The sequence below is a fragment of the Nilaparvata lugens genome, chromosome X (assembly GCF_014356525.2).
Source record: "Nilaparvata lugens isolate BPH chromosome X, ASM1435652v1, whole genome shotgun sequence".
Classification (NCBI taxonomy): domain Eukaryota; kingdom Metazoa; phylum Arthropoda; class Insecta; order Hemiptera; family Delphacidae; genus Nilaparvata; species Nilaparvata lugens.
The window spans coordinates 13,348,101-13,364,918 of NC_052518.1; the positions used below are offsets into that span (position 1 = coordinate 13,348,101).

Consider the following 16,818-nt stretch of genomic DNA (forward strand, 5'->3'; position numbering starts at 1 on the left):
AATAATAGTAATAAATTAACTATGTATATGACAATGAAACGCTTAATAAATCGACTCATCTGAGATTTGAAGTTCTGTTTGAGGAGACTAAGTACACGTTTACGCTTGAAAATTTAGATTGTAAGTCTTACCTTTCCGGGGAAATTTTATCACAAACTGATGCAATAATCAATTTTCAATTGTTGAACAACGATAAGGCCCGTCCAAACGTGCGTGAGCCTGTAGCAGTTTGGATTGGAAGACCAGTTGTCAGAGCAATAGAAAGAATTACGCTTATAGGCTAGTTGGATCAGTCTTCTGGTCCATATTGTTTTAAGCCAAGATTACTTCAAGCTCGAGATTCTTGTTCACTTTTGGACCTGCCGTTGTACTGTATTCAATCTATTTTGTCAATCTATTACAATTTCATCAATTTAAACGTTTTAAAGTTCAATATCTTGAACTCAGTTGAAAAATTGGAAAAGTTTGATTCAAAAATTTTCTTTCCTCATTTGTTATTACATGTTGAACGTGTTATTTCTATCGAGTTTCCATAATTAAATATATAATAATTATAAACCTTTGGTTTGAATCGAACTTCTACAATTTCAGTTTTTTTTTATTTATTGTATTCATATAAATTATTTACATTTTAAAATTTGCTTGAAAAATGATTATGCTCTTACTGTTATATTTGAAAACTGAATTTTGTACTATTTCAGTTGAATCATGGTATTGTGAAAACTTGACGCATTTCGAGATTTATGTTTTAAAATACAGTAGTTTTAAATACCCATGGTTAGATTTAAATATGTACGCTTATTATCTAATATGAAAACATGGCTCTGTGAATAAATTAGTTCCTAGTGAATTTATAATTTCTGTGTAATACTTTGTCTCAGCTGAAGTATCCAACATATTTGTTGATAAATTTTAAACTTTTTATAGATTTTCTTTTCTTATTTCAAAGAAGAATCTGCTTTCTGTTCAATAATTTAGTACATATATAAAATAAAAAGAATTTATTTTTATTGTTTTTTCATACTGCGTAAAATGAAGTTAATTATTTAATTTTTTTGCTCTACGAGGGCAGATTAAAAGTTTCCAACCAAAACATGAAGATGAGAGATCTTGTTAACCACATTTGGAGTATCTTTTTAGTCATATTTCTATAATTACTCTTTTAAATTCCAGCCATCTTGAACTAGTATTATTTATGTTAATGAATTGGATGTTCAGTAAGATTTTGAACAGTCTTCTCATTTTTACACACTAACATCTAGCTGGATCGATAATTGAAGAATTCATCGGGCAAATTCCCCAACACTTTACAAATCAGTCAATTTCAATTTACTCAGATGGTTTACCATTCATTACTTTTTGTAACCCCTGGTTACACGTACAAAATGGCTGAAAATTTAGTGCGTTACTATTAAAATGTGGCCAAAGAGATACTCTACATTTTGTTAACAAGAGTTGTCATCTTTAAGGGTAGGTCACAAACTTCTCAATTTTAGTCTAATATTACATTCAATTTTTTCTCAACAAATGACTATGTTTTGTTGAGGAAGTACCTCAAAGTGCCAAAAATGAATATAATTATTTTATCTCTGAGTTGTAGTGAAGGCGATGCTCTTCATATTCATATTATAATTATTTTCATTAGGACACAGTAATTTGAAGAAGGTTCCAAGAAGAGACGAGCAGATTGAATGAACGAACATATCTGTTCAAATTACAGTACTGTATAGCAAATTTGAATCGTTGTTATATGAGTTATCACTGCAGTACTCTTAGTTGTATGGATTACAAAAAAGAACAATTTAGCCACAATGTTTCAGTACAGAAATGGTATATTTTTTACATGATAGCTGGCTCTACACAATTCATGCTTGCTCATAGTATTTTAAAAATTTATTGAAGAAATAGTCACTTGACATGAATTCACAATTAATATCACCACTGACATGTTTGGCAAGTCCTTTAAAGTTTTGACAGTTTGAGATACTCCTCGACATTTAAATTATGTTTATTAAAACTTTGAAGGTAACAAATTTATATATTTTATAATTTGTGCTTTCTTATTATTATTTCAAATATCTTCATTATTATCATTAGTATTCATACTACAGTATTATTTATTGATGGATAATTCAATTGAGTACATATTTTCAAGATTGAGCATGAATAATGTTTTTGAAAAGACGAACTTTTTATACAACTGGATGCTTTCTATGAATATTTTATATATGATTTTAGTTCTGTCGACGTGTTCGGAAGTGAATGTTTATTTCATAAAATTTGTTGAATGAGAATTGATGATATACAAAATAAAACTGTGTTTTTTCAAGAATGTTTATTTGTACTAAAAATGTACTCTCATTAGTTTGTGAGTATGTAGTTTTTTATCATGGAGGAAAATTTACAAACTTTAGTAATGTATTTTAATGATATTGTTGAATTATTGAAAACTTGTATATTGAATGAGATTCTAACTATTATGACATTAATTTCAAACATTATTTGTTGAGATTCAGGGTCGGATTGTTGAACTTACAGGTACACAGGGCTGATAAAATCCGTAAACATGAGATTCTATTTTTGTTTATTAATATAATTTTAAATTGCTATCCAGCACCAATTTGGCTAATTATTAATATGATCAATTACTAAAAATTAAGTGGATAAAATGCGTTTTGTAATAGTATATTATTACTATTTGTGAAAATTAACTGTTTTTTCTCTCTATTTAATTAGAATCAAAAATAGGTTATGATAACTGAAGGAGAGAACCCAAATCCGACCCTGTTGAAACCAAGTTACTTTCTTATCAATTTGATTGTAAACTTTGCAATTGTTGAATTTCGGAGGTTTTAAAATCATCATAACCAGGTCAGGCTATGAAAAGTAGTTAGTAAACATTTTTGAATGTTCAGTATCTTTGTATATAAATATTATATATCACCAAATACGCTTACTAAAATGATGTAGTTTTAAGTGTTCTCTATGATGCGAATTGATCCTACATTTTGATACTTCTGTTAATCATGTTTGCATTTATGTTATTTTGTTATCTAGTCCATAACATTATCATCATTAGAGTCTCGATTATGGCAATATATCCTTTATCCTCCCAAGTACTTCTTGAGGCTAGAAGTGGGTTCGAATCCCGCTAAGGGCATGGTTGTTTAATCATCCATCTCGTTCATAACCCATACACAAGCAAAAGCTCATGTGGGCATCACCTAGCAAAAAAGCTCACATTAAAAAAAACCTTATTGAAAAGGCTAATAATATCTGTATGGAAATTGAGCTGCTCTTGATGCTGCTGCTGTATTCAGAAAAACACATTCCTATCAGAGCTCACCTTTCAATCCCTATCAGTTTATTACTGTGAATATCATTGAAGAAAAATAAATGGATTATAGACCTACTTTAAGAACATATTTCTGGACTTTATTATTCATCGATATACCCTTAAATGTCAATAATACTATAAGTGTATGTATTACTATAAGCATAGCCAAATCCTCTCTGGCAAACTATTATAATGTACTTGAGGATTTCACAAAACCTTTCAATCATGCTGAGTATTTTTCTTATAATGATTACCTGTTACCCTTATCCATTCAATCATCATGTACCCAAACGTGTATAATACTTCACAATCCCAATCACTATCATTGACTCATGCATTCCTTCATCAGTTCTCATTGTTTTAGTTATATTATAATTTAAGATGCTCTAGTTTCTCTGGGGTTGTCACCAAGTCTCCTGTAATGATTCTCCAATGTTAGCAAAAAATACTCTGGCGGTTCGAAAATGTGCTTCACTGAAATCGAGGCATATAAACAGACAAGAGTGATGACCTAGTGTAACAAGGGCTTGTAATTTCTAACTTAATTGTCTCATGAGATACCAATTTCAAGTTTTGTTGTAGTAATATAATTATCATAGTAATAACTCTTGAAACGTATATTCTAAAAAGTAGGTATTCATTGATGGTGTACTTGCAAATATTAGTTTATAGATACTGATGTATGGTAATGGACACAAAACATTCTAAATTTTAAATAAACGCTTATTATTCGTGCAATTAATGTTTCATTTCATCTCCTTATCCAATTATTATTTATTTATTTACAACAATACGGGAAAATCCCAAAAATTGCTCCTCAATCAAAAAAATACAATAATCACTTTACAAAGAAATCGAAAATTGAGAGAAAGAAACAAGGAAAAAACTATTTTATATTAGTAAAGGAAAAAATGTTATGAGAAACTAAATATACTGAATACTAGAGACTATATACTAGAAACCATATACAATATGAGAAAAATTATTATTTACTAATTTCATCACTTACAAAGTGAGTATTTTTTATTGCTACCAAAGTCGGCCATTGGCAAGACTTTGGTTTATCTTTAATCTGTAATATTCAAAAAGGATCCAATCATTGATACAGTGCTGAGTACAACTGCCTCCTGGATTCCATATTTCGCACTCACCAAGGCAACAGATTTGCTAAAACCTTTTGTCTGATCAATCCAGCAGTGGAGATAATGACAGGGACCGTTGAAACTTTCTCCTGCTTCCAGGCATCCTTGATCTCAGCAGCCAGTGGAAGAAAATTGATATTTTCTGACTGTAATATAGCTAACTAACTGTGACCTATAACTAAACTGCATGACACAAAAATGTTCTGAGTTGCAAGCTAAGGGTAAGGGTGTGGTCACATTGAATGTGTACATGTGAAAGTGCACGCTTCGTTATGCATGACCAAGCGCGCAGATGAGATACAAAATCTAGAAAGTGCAATAGGAACACTGAATCCATGCACTTACTGGTTGCGTCACAACGTGTTTCAATCGCACTTTCCAGATTTTGTTTCTCTGCTCATGCATGATCTGACTTGGAACTATACGCATTCAATGTGATCACACCATAGGCTCCATTAGGATACCAAAGCCTACTTAAGCCACTATCTCAGTAACCAGTAGGTCACCGCAGCACCGGCGACCCGGCTGGTCGGTGGTGTCTCACTCGAGTAGTGTCTACAGCCCGGTAAACACCAATACCCTGGTGTTCAATAGGTGCTCCAGCGTGCTTTTCATCAGGCCACCAATGGTTGGTCTCTGGTGACTCACTGGCGGCTTAATGTAGGCTAGTGCGAGCTTAACCCTCATCCTATTGAATTGATCTCGTATAAAGAATGTAGCCGAGACGTTATGCTGGAAAAAGGCAGTTTATTCAGATACACCCAATACAATAATGATACTACTATAACAGTATAGTGAGGTCCACGTTATAATGGCTGTTACAGATGATATTTATTATTATCATATGATTTCAATACATTAGTTACCAGAACGTTAATAACAGTTTAGTCTTGAATGTATATTAAAATAAAGATGGTTGGGTGATATGAAGAGTATTATTTATTCAATATCTAACATGGCGCAGTCGAAAATAAGATAAAACAAGAATAATTGAATTATTAAGTGTTCAAGTGAGAAGTGATAACTCAATATTGAAAATGGTATTCAACAAACCAGGTATGCTAGTTATACATGGGGATATTGCAAATAATTTTGCCAACTTCAAAGAAGAAGTAACAATTTATTTGACTGCTACCGAGACTGTAAAGAAAAAGGAAGAATAATTGAGAAATTACCACAACCACGTTCATTCCTGGTTAGAAACAATAATGGCGGTGTTCAGCGAAGAAACACGATTCATATACGAAAAATAAAAAGGGGAATATAGGATAATATATGACTAATATGAAGTCTTAAAGAGGGAGATGTTACAGATGATATTTATATCATATGATTTCAATACATTAGTTACCAGAACGTTAATAACAGTCTAGTCTTGAATGTGTTAGAATAAAGATGGTTGGTTGATATGAAGAGTATTATTTATTCAATATCTAACAATGGCAGTGGAGAAAGATGGGAGAAAAACGTTGCCGAACCTCTGTCTTGTCAATGCCTTCTATTGACGGTAGCTGATACAGGTTTATTGATGTAAAATATTAACTATTCATTCCTGTTTAAAATAATAAATTATATTTTATTAAGCAATAAATTATATTCTTCAATAATTTCATAATTAGGATGAAGTATTTTGTCAATTATAATTATTCATTCTTCATTGTTAAAAGACGATCTGGCAACAGAGCAAAGCAAGAAAGAGGTAGAGCTATCTGCTTTGTGAATTTATTTATAATTTATTTATTATTTATTTATTACATTTCCAACAGTATACACCAATTTCAAAAGAATACAATAGTAACAAGATAAACAAAAATAACAAGACAAATATAAATATGAGATACATAACATAAAGTCAAATAAGTAACTTAGCAATCATTCAGAAGTATAACAACTAAATAATGATCCTTGAATGATAGACAATTATAGCAATACCATTGCTAATCAAGCACTGACATTATAACGTGGACCTCACTATAGTTATACTACTACTACTACAATAATGGTAGATACATAAGGCACTACTACAAGTAGTAGGAGGCAAAATACAAATTACTCCAACATCTCGCTTGTTGTCAAAATTTCGTACAGCATGATTTTCTCAAATTCCAATTTTAATTCATTCGCCAAATGCAAAAACCCCAATATAATTGAACACAGTTCTATCTTTGAAAATACGGTAACTTGGTCTCATATTGGAATTATTGTCTACGATCTATAAATGATTACAATATAATAATACTGTTTTATAAATTGTACTGTAATTCGATCTATGTGAAAATAATAACATTTTTAGAGATGTTATTTTATAAATAAAAAATAAATAGCACTGAATACATACATTTTGAGAAGATAATACTGTATATGAATATGTATTACATGAGTATTAACTTTAAAGTGCAAGTTTTTCTTCTTTTTCCAAAGGAAAACTGTAGTGATGTCTCTTAATAAATTCAAAAAAATTAATCGACATCCCTCCTATATTGAAATTTACCACCCAGAAATTTCTGCTACCTTTGACAGAGTTTGGAATAATTTATTGTCAAACGGTCGGCCAATCAGGAGTAGAGAGTAGGTGGAGTACAAAATCATATCTCACATCTTAAATCATTTTCTGCCGTCTACCGAGATTAAAAACAGTAGTTTGAGGAAAAGTATTCAGTATTATGAAAAAGGCATGCATTCATTAGCCTACCTGTATTGCCATTATTTATTGTCGTATTAAAAAATATATATGATATAATAATACTATACTACATACCAATAAAATACTTTAAAATAATGACATAGGCCCTTCCAGAAAAACCTTAATCTTGAACTCTATAAGGGCGTTCATATCATATTATAAATACGAGTACAATAGAATTAAGAAATATCTATGACAAGAAAACGGATTACAAATGATAAAAATATGTGGAGCGAGGAGTTAAAAACAAGTAGAAATTTTAGCAATTACTCGGAAATTTCAAACTTCGAGTATACCCTGTTTTTCACCTCATATATTAAACTATTTGTAATTTTCTTGTAATCAAATCAAGTTTTATTCAATGATATCACTTACATGACAAATTCCATTATACCAATGATATTACAGATCATTGAATACAATACTGTTTGCTTAAGAAAAATCTTGTCTGCAAACAGGAGTGAAATACATTCAGAACTCAAATCCATTTATCAATTTGTGGCAGTAGAAAAGCAGTTGGTGTTTGAAAGTGTTAAGGTTAGTGGAGTATTAAACACATTTGTACGTTTATATTATGATGTATAATATACTTTTTTGAAAGAATGAATGAATTTATTTTGCCGAAAACAAAATACAAAATAGCTTTACTAACATATATATGGTGAAATAAATGGGTTGTAAATATTAATGTTTGTAATGTATATATAACATTAATGTTATTAATGTATAAAATTGCATTTGTCACGTATCATCGCCTTAATGTTGGTAGGTCGATTTTTTTTAAAATAATAGTATATGATACTCGTATACATTCATGGCCTTCCCATTGCTTCTTTGATAATGTGTTTTTGTAGAATAAAAATATTTTGTTGAAGTGTGTCTTGCGCATTGTCCCTTCATGCCTCAATAACGGTATTATAACAAATAGAGAGTGTTTATAAGCGAAATAAATATTTCTAATAATACCAGGATGTCTAATTTTATTGATTTTGTAAACCTTTTGAGTCAGGTACATTAATTTTGACAGAGATGGAGTATTGTGTGAATTCCATTGCAAGTTTTGGTTTGGTTTAATATTCAATTGATTGAACTTTTCAATTATTTTACAAGATCAATAATTGATTGAGTTACTAATTGAGTTATCATGCATTTTCAATTCCAATTTATTGAGAGGTTTTCACTATTGTTGGGTGAGAATGTAATTAATTTTGTCTACATTCGGTGTAAGATTGTGACTTTGTGAGTCATCAACCGATAACTGGAGTCCAATGGTAACATTATCATAAGCTTCGACTCATGATTTCCCATTAAAAATTAATGCTGTTATTAATAGAAAAAAATGAAATTAATGTTAACTTAACGATTAATTATTATTAAACGAAAATTCCAATTGACATTTTAATATTCGAATTTTCAATATTTGATCAATTAATAGGCTACCACTATTTTAATTTTTTATTTGATAGATTGGTACCACCGCTTAAATTTTCAATTTATATATTTGGCACCATTGCTTACTTCTTTTCAAACTGCCATAAAATACTTGATAAATAAGCTCAGTCAGCGGTCTTCGTTCATTGTGTGCACTTGTAGTTCATTTTTGGAAGCTCTATCAGTTCATATACACGGTAGTTCACCTGTGTCTTTAATTTTTTAGATGTGTATCTCTTTTTTACTTTTGTTGACCTTAAAGTATAATATAAGGCTCAGTCGGCGGTGTTCAGTCATTGTGTGCAGTGGTATTAGTTCATTCTTTGAAATTCTATCAGTTCAAGATATTATAGTGCGTAGGGCACCTCTTACTTGTAGTGAGTCATTGTGTGCTCTAGAAGTTCATTTTCGCCTTTTTTTAGAATTCATTGAGTGACAGTTGAGCAATAATTATTTCATTGTGTCTTTGCTGGTCTACTCTTTCAGCTGAATGTTTGTGTGTTGGCGCGGTACTTAGTGTGAGGTTCCTAGTGATTTCGGCAAGTTATAGTAATATTTTGAAAGTAAAGATTTTAAATTGTCCTAACAACTGAGGCCTATTTATTGGAGCAAAGTACTATAAATAACCTATATATATATATATATATATATATATTATACTCAATTTCTTTCAACTATTGAAAAGAATATTAATAAAAACAATATAAAACTTGTAGTACCCTTTTGATTAAAACATTTTAAAAAAAATTAAAATATTTTAACGATTATTTTAGACCTACTTTGGTCCTTTTTAATAAAAGAGTACTACAAGTTTTATATTGTTTTTATTAATAGCCCATATTAGTGAAGTGATTTTATGAAAAGGATATTTACACTCCAATAATTATTTTTTCATTAATTATTTCTCTTTGGTTGTGACAGTTTAAAATCTTAAATCTTAAATCTTAAAATCTAAATTTTAAATCTATGAAAAGAATATTTACACTCCAATAATTATTTCTCTTTGGTTGTGACCGTTTAAAATCTTTTCATTCAATTGGAATATTTACCACTACACCGATCTCTTGTTTTCCTGCTCACAGTGAGTTTCCAGTTATATTTTTTCACAAAATATTACTGAAGATTTGACAATAACTTGTGATTCTGGTAAAATACATTACTTCATTTTGTGATAAATATCAAGATTTTAGTGACATTCGTCAAAATAGGCTACGAGTTTGTGATAAATAGGAATCTTTATCACAAATTTTGGGTATAGGATATTCTTCATTTTGGATTTTGTCATAATTATTTTGGTGTGTTCATCAGTGTTCAAAATGATGAACAACGGTAGTGTAGAAGATTCATTGATGGAAATGTTCCGTCTTTTCGCGAAATGGGAGGAAGGCGCTGAAACCCAGGAGCAAGGAATGATGGAACCAGATATTAAATCAGAAAAAGAGATGGACGGTGACTGTTTGGATGAAACCGACGAGATGAATAACGAAGGAGAGGGATTGCAAAAATATGATGAGACTCCGATTGCGAAGAAAGATGTTGACGGCAAGTCAATGAAAGTTGAGGAGGGAATGGCAACCGAGAATTCAGAAGAGGCAGAGAATTCCGATGAAATTGAAGAGAAATCTGAGACGGATGAAGACACCGTCACAATAGTGGAAACGCTTCATGTGTGTGATACTTTCGAATTTGCTCAGATAATCAGATCTGGTAGCCTCCCAAGAGATGATGATGATACGACTGTATGCTTCATTGAAGATTATTCCGAAGATGTCCTCACTCAAAATGAGCCCCGCGGAACTGTCGCTATCAACATTGGTAACGATTTTGAGAGAAAGGCGTCTGAGAGAGGACCAACTAAGCGCTTTGCAATGTTCAGCCGAGTTTTGCAGACCGTACTGAGATGCTTCTGGAACATAGTGTTTTGGATCGGGAAGCTTCGCCGCAGATGTCAAAGCCGCAACCCCCCTAGTAGCAGCTTCTTGATGTTGGATGAATTCAAAGATGCTAACGATCAGCTCCTCACACGTTGCAACTTTCCTCCTCAACAAACACTCAACCTCAATCATACCGGAACTGACCAACGTTGGAAACTTGGTACCCTATTCTCATTGGCTGCAGTCATCTTCACCTTCATATTTTATCTGTCAAGGTATCATCTATGCAAACAAATATTCAACACTGTAATCCTCTTGTAGCCTCAATTTTCTCAAATAACACTATTCTCAAATCATCCATAATATTTACTCCTATAATTCATTCTTTTATTATTAATTGCAATCTCTATTGAATTCAATTTATTTATTTCGACGGAAAAAACAACAGATTGCATAATATATTATTCTTTATGTTATGCTTAAATTAAAGATTCTTAATTCCGTATGTGGAAAACTTCAAAAGTTCATGAATAATTGAATGTTCTGTAATTGAAAAATCAAGTAGCCCTGACCCAAGTATAGAATGACCCAATTTCAAACAGTTATATTTATTTAAAAAAAAAATGGTGCACACATACCAATCTTACATCAGATTCACAGAAGTATCGAGTTCATGATGATGTAATATAAGTGTTCTATGTGCCCTCCTTTTGAGGCTCGGACGACATCTAGACGGTAGCCAAATTCATCCCAGACTGTTCGCAAGATGTCTTCTCGGTCTGTAGCTACTGCATCAGTTATCCTGGTTTCTAGATCCTCATTATCAAGTGCTAAGGGAGGAACATAAACAAGATATTTAACGTTGTTCCTCCCTTAGTACTTGATGTTGAGGAGCTAAAAACCACGATAACTGGTAGCTTCAGTCCGAGAAGACATCTTGCGAACAGTCTGGGATGAATTTGGCTACCATCTTGATGTCGTCCGAGCCTCAAAAGGAGGGCATATATAAAACACTTATAATACATATCATAAACTTGATACTTTTGTGAGTAATTTGATGTAAAATCGGTTTGTGAGCAACGTTTTTTAAATAAATATAACTGTTTAAATTTGAGTCTTTTTTTTAAACACCCGGTATTATACAAAAAGTACAATAAAATACAAGTACAAGTATAATAAAGTAGTACTTGATTCATGAATCATGCATGTCATTTATAAAGTATATAATGACACAAACCAGGGCGGTTGGATATGATTAATATTCATCTCGAAATCAGACGGAATTTTAAACTTCATTCAGTTGAAAGACTGGGCCATCATAATGGATGACTCATGATATAAAATATGTGAATCACTCATGATATAATATTTTTCAAGTTATTCATCATAGCATTCATGAATTATTTATTGATTAATAATTAATTATTCATTTTATCTACTTAGTTCCGAATTATTTGATTCTGGTCAGTTGATCTGAAAATTTTCTCAAAAACCTGTTCTATTTACACACAATATATCAAGTCAAAAAAAGGTATCAACTAGAATTTTGAATTTATATTATTAATATATACATTCCCATACTGGAAAATTTGCCACTTCACCATTGCTGGAGGATTTCAAATAATTAAAATTTACTCAATTTTTTTATTTGATTATCATCTGAAGATACATTTTCAATATTATTGTAAATTCAGACGTAATATTTATTTTCCAAGAGATATTAGACTCAGATCAGTCCTACATTAATAAAATTTTATATTTTTAAATGTTGATAAACTATTATATTTTTTGTTGCAGTGTCTATGTGTACACCGAAAGCGGAAGCGGCAGGAAAAAATGCTTCAAAATTCCAGAGAAGACAGGATAAACCTGAAATATTGTAAGCTATTCTTGAAATAGAACTAACAGTTTTCTTAGACAAAAATACAGTCTACTTCTCATGATACTTTTTAATCCTTATCTTTTTATTTCAAATTCGATCTTTTCTTGTGCAGCCTTTCACTTGTCTCTGACTAAACTACAGTTAGAAAGTTCTTTCTGGATTATAGGTTCATTTTCTATTATTCGTTATTGGACTCTGACCATTCCGATTACAGAGTGCCAAACCATTCATCAAATAGGATGATTACTGGAAAAATAAATTTTCATTTCTCTGAAGACAGTTTTTTAGAACGTAGAGTATGCAGTGATATACTACTGGAATATTATTAATTTACGACACAATATACAGGGTGTTTTGAAAAAAGGTGCCCATAAGTCAGGGTGTGATTCCTCTCATCAAAATAAGAAAAAAAGTACTAATTAACATAGGTCCGAAAATGCTTGGTATTTTGTGTATTTCGTCACATATCTTGAAAATTACTATAGCTACAGATCTGGAAACGGTTTTATTCAATTTCTCAGTTCATTTTACATAAAGTATGCTAAATTGTAATTGTTCGTCTTAATTAACAGCTAACATATACCAGTATAGGACTTTCAGCAAGGGAACCGAAATTCAGACAAAATCTTTCACTCTGTATAACTCGGCGGTAACCAAGCATTTTCGGACCTATGTTAATTATAACTTTTTTCATCTTTTGATGTGAGGAATCACGCCCTGACTTATGGGAACCTTTTTTCAGAGCAATCTGTATATTTTATAAAAAAGTATCTGATAAGACGATTTAATTCTTGCAATTTTATTTATATAGAAATGTACTTTTTTGTTGCAGGACTGAAGTATTTTGACTTGGAAAGAAAATTCACGATGATAATTCTACGACATGAAGAACTTATTTAGGAAAACTATCTCTGAGAAGACTTGAACTGATCATAAATTTCAAATTTACAGTAATTATCAAGTTTAATATTAAATTCTTATTAAGTGTTAAATCCTTATAAATCCAAAATTTCAAGTTTCTTCGTTTTTGGACAGAAAATTGGACTTGACCCTACGTTGGTCGACGGTTCACCCTTAGTACCTTTATGCTCTAGTTATTTAAAAATCATCCCTATTGTCCTAAAACTTCATATAGCTGTCAGTTATAAGGTTTGCCGCGGTTTATGTTGAGGAAAGCACGTTTTCAGCAAATAAGCTGCGTCACTAATATCAGGTAACAGTGTACTGTAACATGACCGTTTTAGTAACACACTTATTTTTCGAGATTTATCACGTTTTTATGCTTTCATTAATGTTACCTGTTGCTAAGATATGCTCGATTGTTATTTTAACTTCTCGCCTTAACATTTTTGGAATCATGCTGGGAGTATATTCTTCCACATTAAATTCAACTATCTCCATCCTCTTATAAACAATCTATTTCTAAATAAAATGTAGAGATAATTTGTTTGAAAGCGAAATACCACTGATGTCATATAAATTATGTAGGATTTCCTTGAGAAATAACTTTCCATGCAAAAGTACATGTTGAAAAGTAAAAATATTGATTGAAAGAAGATGATTCACCGTCCAGTGTTGACCAATGACATGATTTTTGATGACGACGAACGTAGGGTTGAATTCATTAAAAGTGAATTTATTACCTATCTTTTGGAAATATTTATAATTTTTTGGAGAAGAGCAGTTTTGGGCTAAGCATACTGATCTCTCCTAGTAATTGATCTGTATGATCTGTAATTGTATAAATAAATGAAAGAATTGATGGAAATATTGAAAGTTACATTAGAAATAAAAGTTTATATATAAGGCCAGTTTATTCCAAAGAGCTCCAAATTTATTAATTGATCTGAAATTGTGAGTTATCAGAACACGGTGGATTGATAAATTAAATGTACCTATTCCGTGAAAGACTGATTCAACCAAAAATTACAAGCTGTATTAAAAATCATTGTCGTAGTATATTATTAGGTCTTCATTTCAAGTAATATCTTAATATTTCTCATATGTGTAATACAGAAGTTGATTACACCTTGGTATTAGTTTTCCTAGTATTATCCATAATGTTTTACACTTGCATCTAGTTTACATCACTGTCTAGTGAAATCTAGTTCAGTCAAAAGTTTTGAGAATTTACCGTTTTAGAATTGGTACTATACTTCCTATGAAGACTGATTATTGGCGGATTATGGTACAAAAGAGATTTGAAATAGAAATGTACAGTTTTCTCATTTTGATTGTATACTACTTTCATAAATTCACTGATATTAAAGGAATATAATTGAAGTGCACAAGTTTACACTGTTGGATTTGATGATTTTTTTTTATATGAACACTGATTAGAGTGTTTTATTCAAGTATAAAAAGATACTGTAGATAAGGCCCATTCACTTCAATGTACAGACTGAGTGTTCAGATACAGATGTCTACTTGAATGTTTCAGAATTAGAAAAAAATTCAGAGCAGATTTATTTATGTATCATTACAATATATTTACATTTAAAGCACAAATTTTAATTAAAAATATTGCAGTATTGGTTTTTTGCTTCACGGAGCTCTCACTCCAAATAGCGATTCTCAGGATTACAATAAAATAAAATAATAATTCCAAGGAACGCCTTAGTATAAGTAAGTATAGTATAAGATGCAAGTATTCTATTCAACCATCATACGCATTTTTATATAAGTATTATTTAATAAATAATATAACTGATACTTTTTGTTTGCTATAATATAATTTACTGTATTAGTATTTCTATAAACTATTTTCCTTGAAATTATATTTGTTTCAGCTTACCTAGAACGTATTTCCTTGATGTTAGATTCTGAAATTGAAAAAAAAAATGTAATACTGTTAATGATTTATTTATTGTTGAACCTTCCATCAACTTTTTGAGTAATGAATTTCATTCAAATTGTTAATTATTTTGACAAAACTCGAGCTGGATTGATGTGGAATTTCATAACTTAATAGTGGGTAACCCGTGCTTTGCACTGGGGAAAATTTTGCGTTGTAAAATGGAATCTCCTTATTTTCAGGAAACATAAAAAATGGAAAAATAATATTTTTATTCTGTTGAAATTAGGCCTACGTGGATAATCTTTATCAGAGTTGAAAATTAAAAAAAAAGAGTATAATTGGTCTTGAATCCGCAACCTTTCATTCATGAATCGCGCGTTCATTCATGAATCACCAGCAACTACGCAACGGAATCACTTGGAGAATGCTCTGTTTGGTTAAGCTTTTACCGTTGCGTAAACATTGAATCTCAAATTGAACTTCAATGTGAGTATTGAACAAATTTGTTTTAATTATCAAATTAAAATCGATTGATTAATAAGAATGGAAATAGGCCTGCAGCCATCCTTGGTAAATCCAGATGCTATAGTAAAATTGCAAGTGAGTCAGTTCATTAGTTCATAAGTAAAGATGCGTCAATTATGTGTATTTCCTACCACATAGCGCTCTCAGTATAGCGTACAGATAGATGCCACAGAGAATGAAAGAAATTCCTTCTACTTTGTGTAGATGCACTCTCGTACATATAGATAGGCTACACCCTCAGTGGCCTCAGACACCAGAATAGACAACCTCTTCTATTATATTCTGCTACCCTGGTATAATTCATTTTGGTCGTTTTAATAACATGCATTTTTCAGTTTTCTATTTTTTATTTTTATTTATTTTTTCAGGGCAACTCTTCACGAGTATTTTAAGCCCTTTTCGTGATGCTATTTCTGAATAGAATCACAAAAACCTCTTCTATTATTGACCGAGCGAAGTGAGATTGAAGTCGACGGTTCTGCATTTCTCTTTATTTGTTAATATTTATGCTTATATTATTTATGTTCCGCATTTACAGCGAAACACGGCAATAGATTTTCATGAAATTTGACAGGTATGTTCCTTTTTGAATTTCGCGTCGACGTATATATTAGGTTTTTTTAAAATTTTGCATTTTAAGGATAATACAAAAGGAAAAGGAGTCACCTTCGAACGCCAATATTACCTTAAAAAGCCAGACTTTGGAATTATTCATCATAAATTAATCAGCTATCGCAATGTAACTTCGTAATAAGTCAGCTGTCATGTGGACTTTTAATTTCATGCGTCACTGCATGCAATTTTTATGCACTTTGCACGCATACAATTAATAACTAAAATAACATAGTATTTTCTCTCGACATTTCTCTACTTTTAACTCGGGCTGACCTGTTGCCAGTAAGTCTTGAGGGAGATTTTGATGTTAGCATTTTTTTATACACCAGCCCCAACAGCCATTAGCCGTTTTCACACCGATATCTCGCTGACACCGTCATACAGACAGGATTTACTCTGATGGACAGTATAAGAGGAGGCTGTGGTTTATAGCTGCGCGTTCACAGAACTACTGGTATTCTGCTACCCTGGTATAATTGGTATTCTGCTACCCTGGTATCATTTTGGTTGTTTTAATAACATACATTAGTTT

At 31.2% G+C, this 16,818-nt stretch overlaps 1 protein-coding gene across 2 annotated transcripts in view; it reads left to right on the plus strand.

The window, feature by feature from the left end:
* LOC111061313 (leucine-zipper-like transcriptional regulator 1) overlaps positions 1–15,190 on the plus strand; it is a 59,068-nt gene extending 43,878 nt beyond the window's left edge. The window contains exons 15-16 of one of the 2 annotated variants that reach the window (XM_039442450.1): positions 12,265–12,346; positions 13,182–15,190. In XM_039442450.1, coding sequence (XP_039298384.1) covers positions 12,265–12,346; positions 13,182–13,183 — 84 coding nt within the window. In that variant the 3' untranslated portion in view covers positions 13,184–15,190. Of the gene's footprint in view, positions 1–12,264; positions 12,382–13,181 lie in introns of those variants that run through there. The other variant, XM_039442449.1, reaches the window with a different exon arrangement.
* Positions 15,191–16,818: the final 1,628 nt, after the last annotated feature.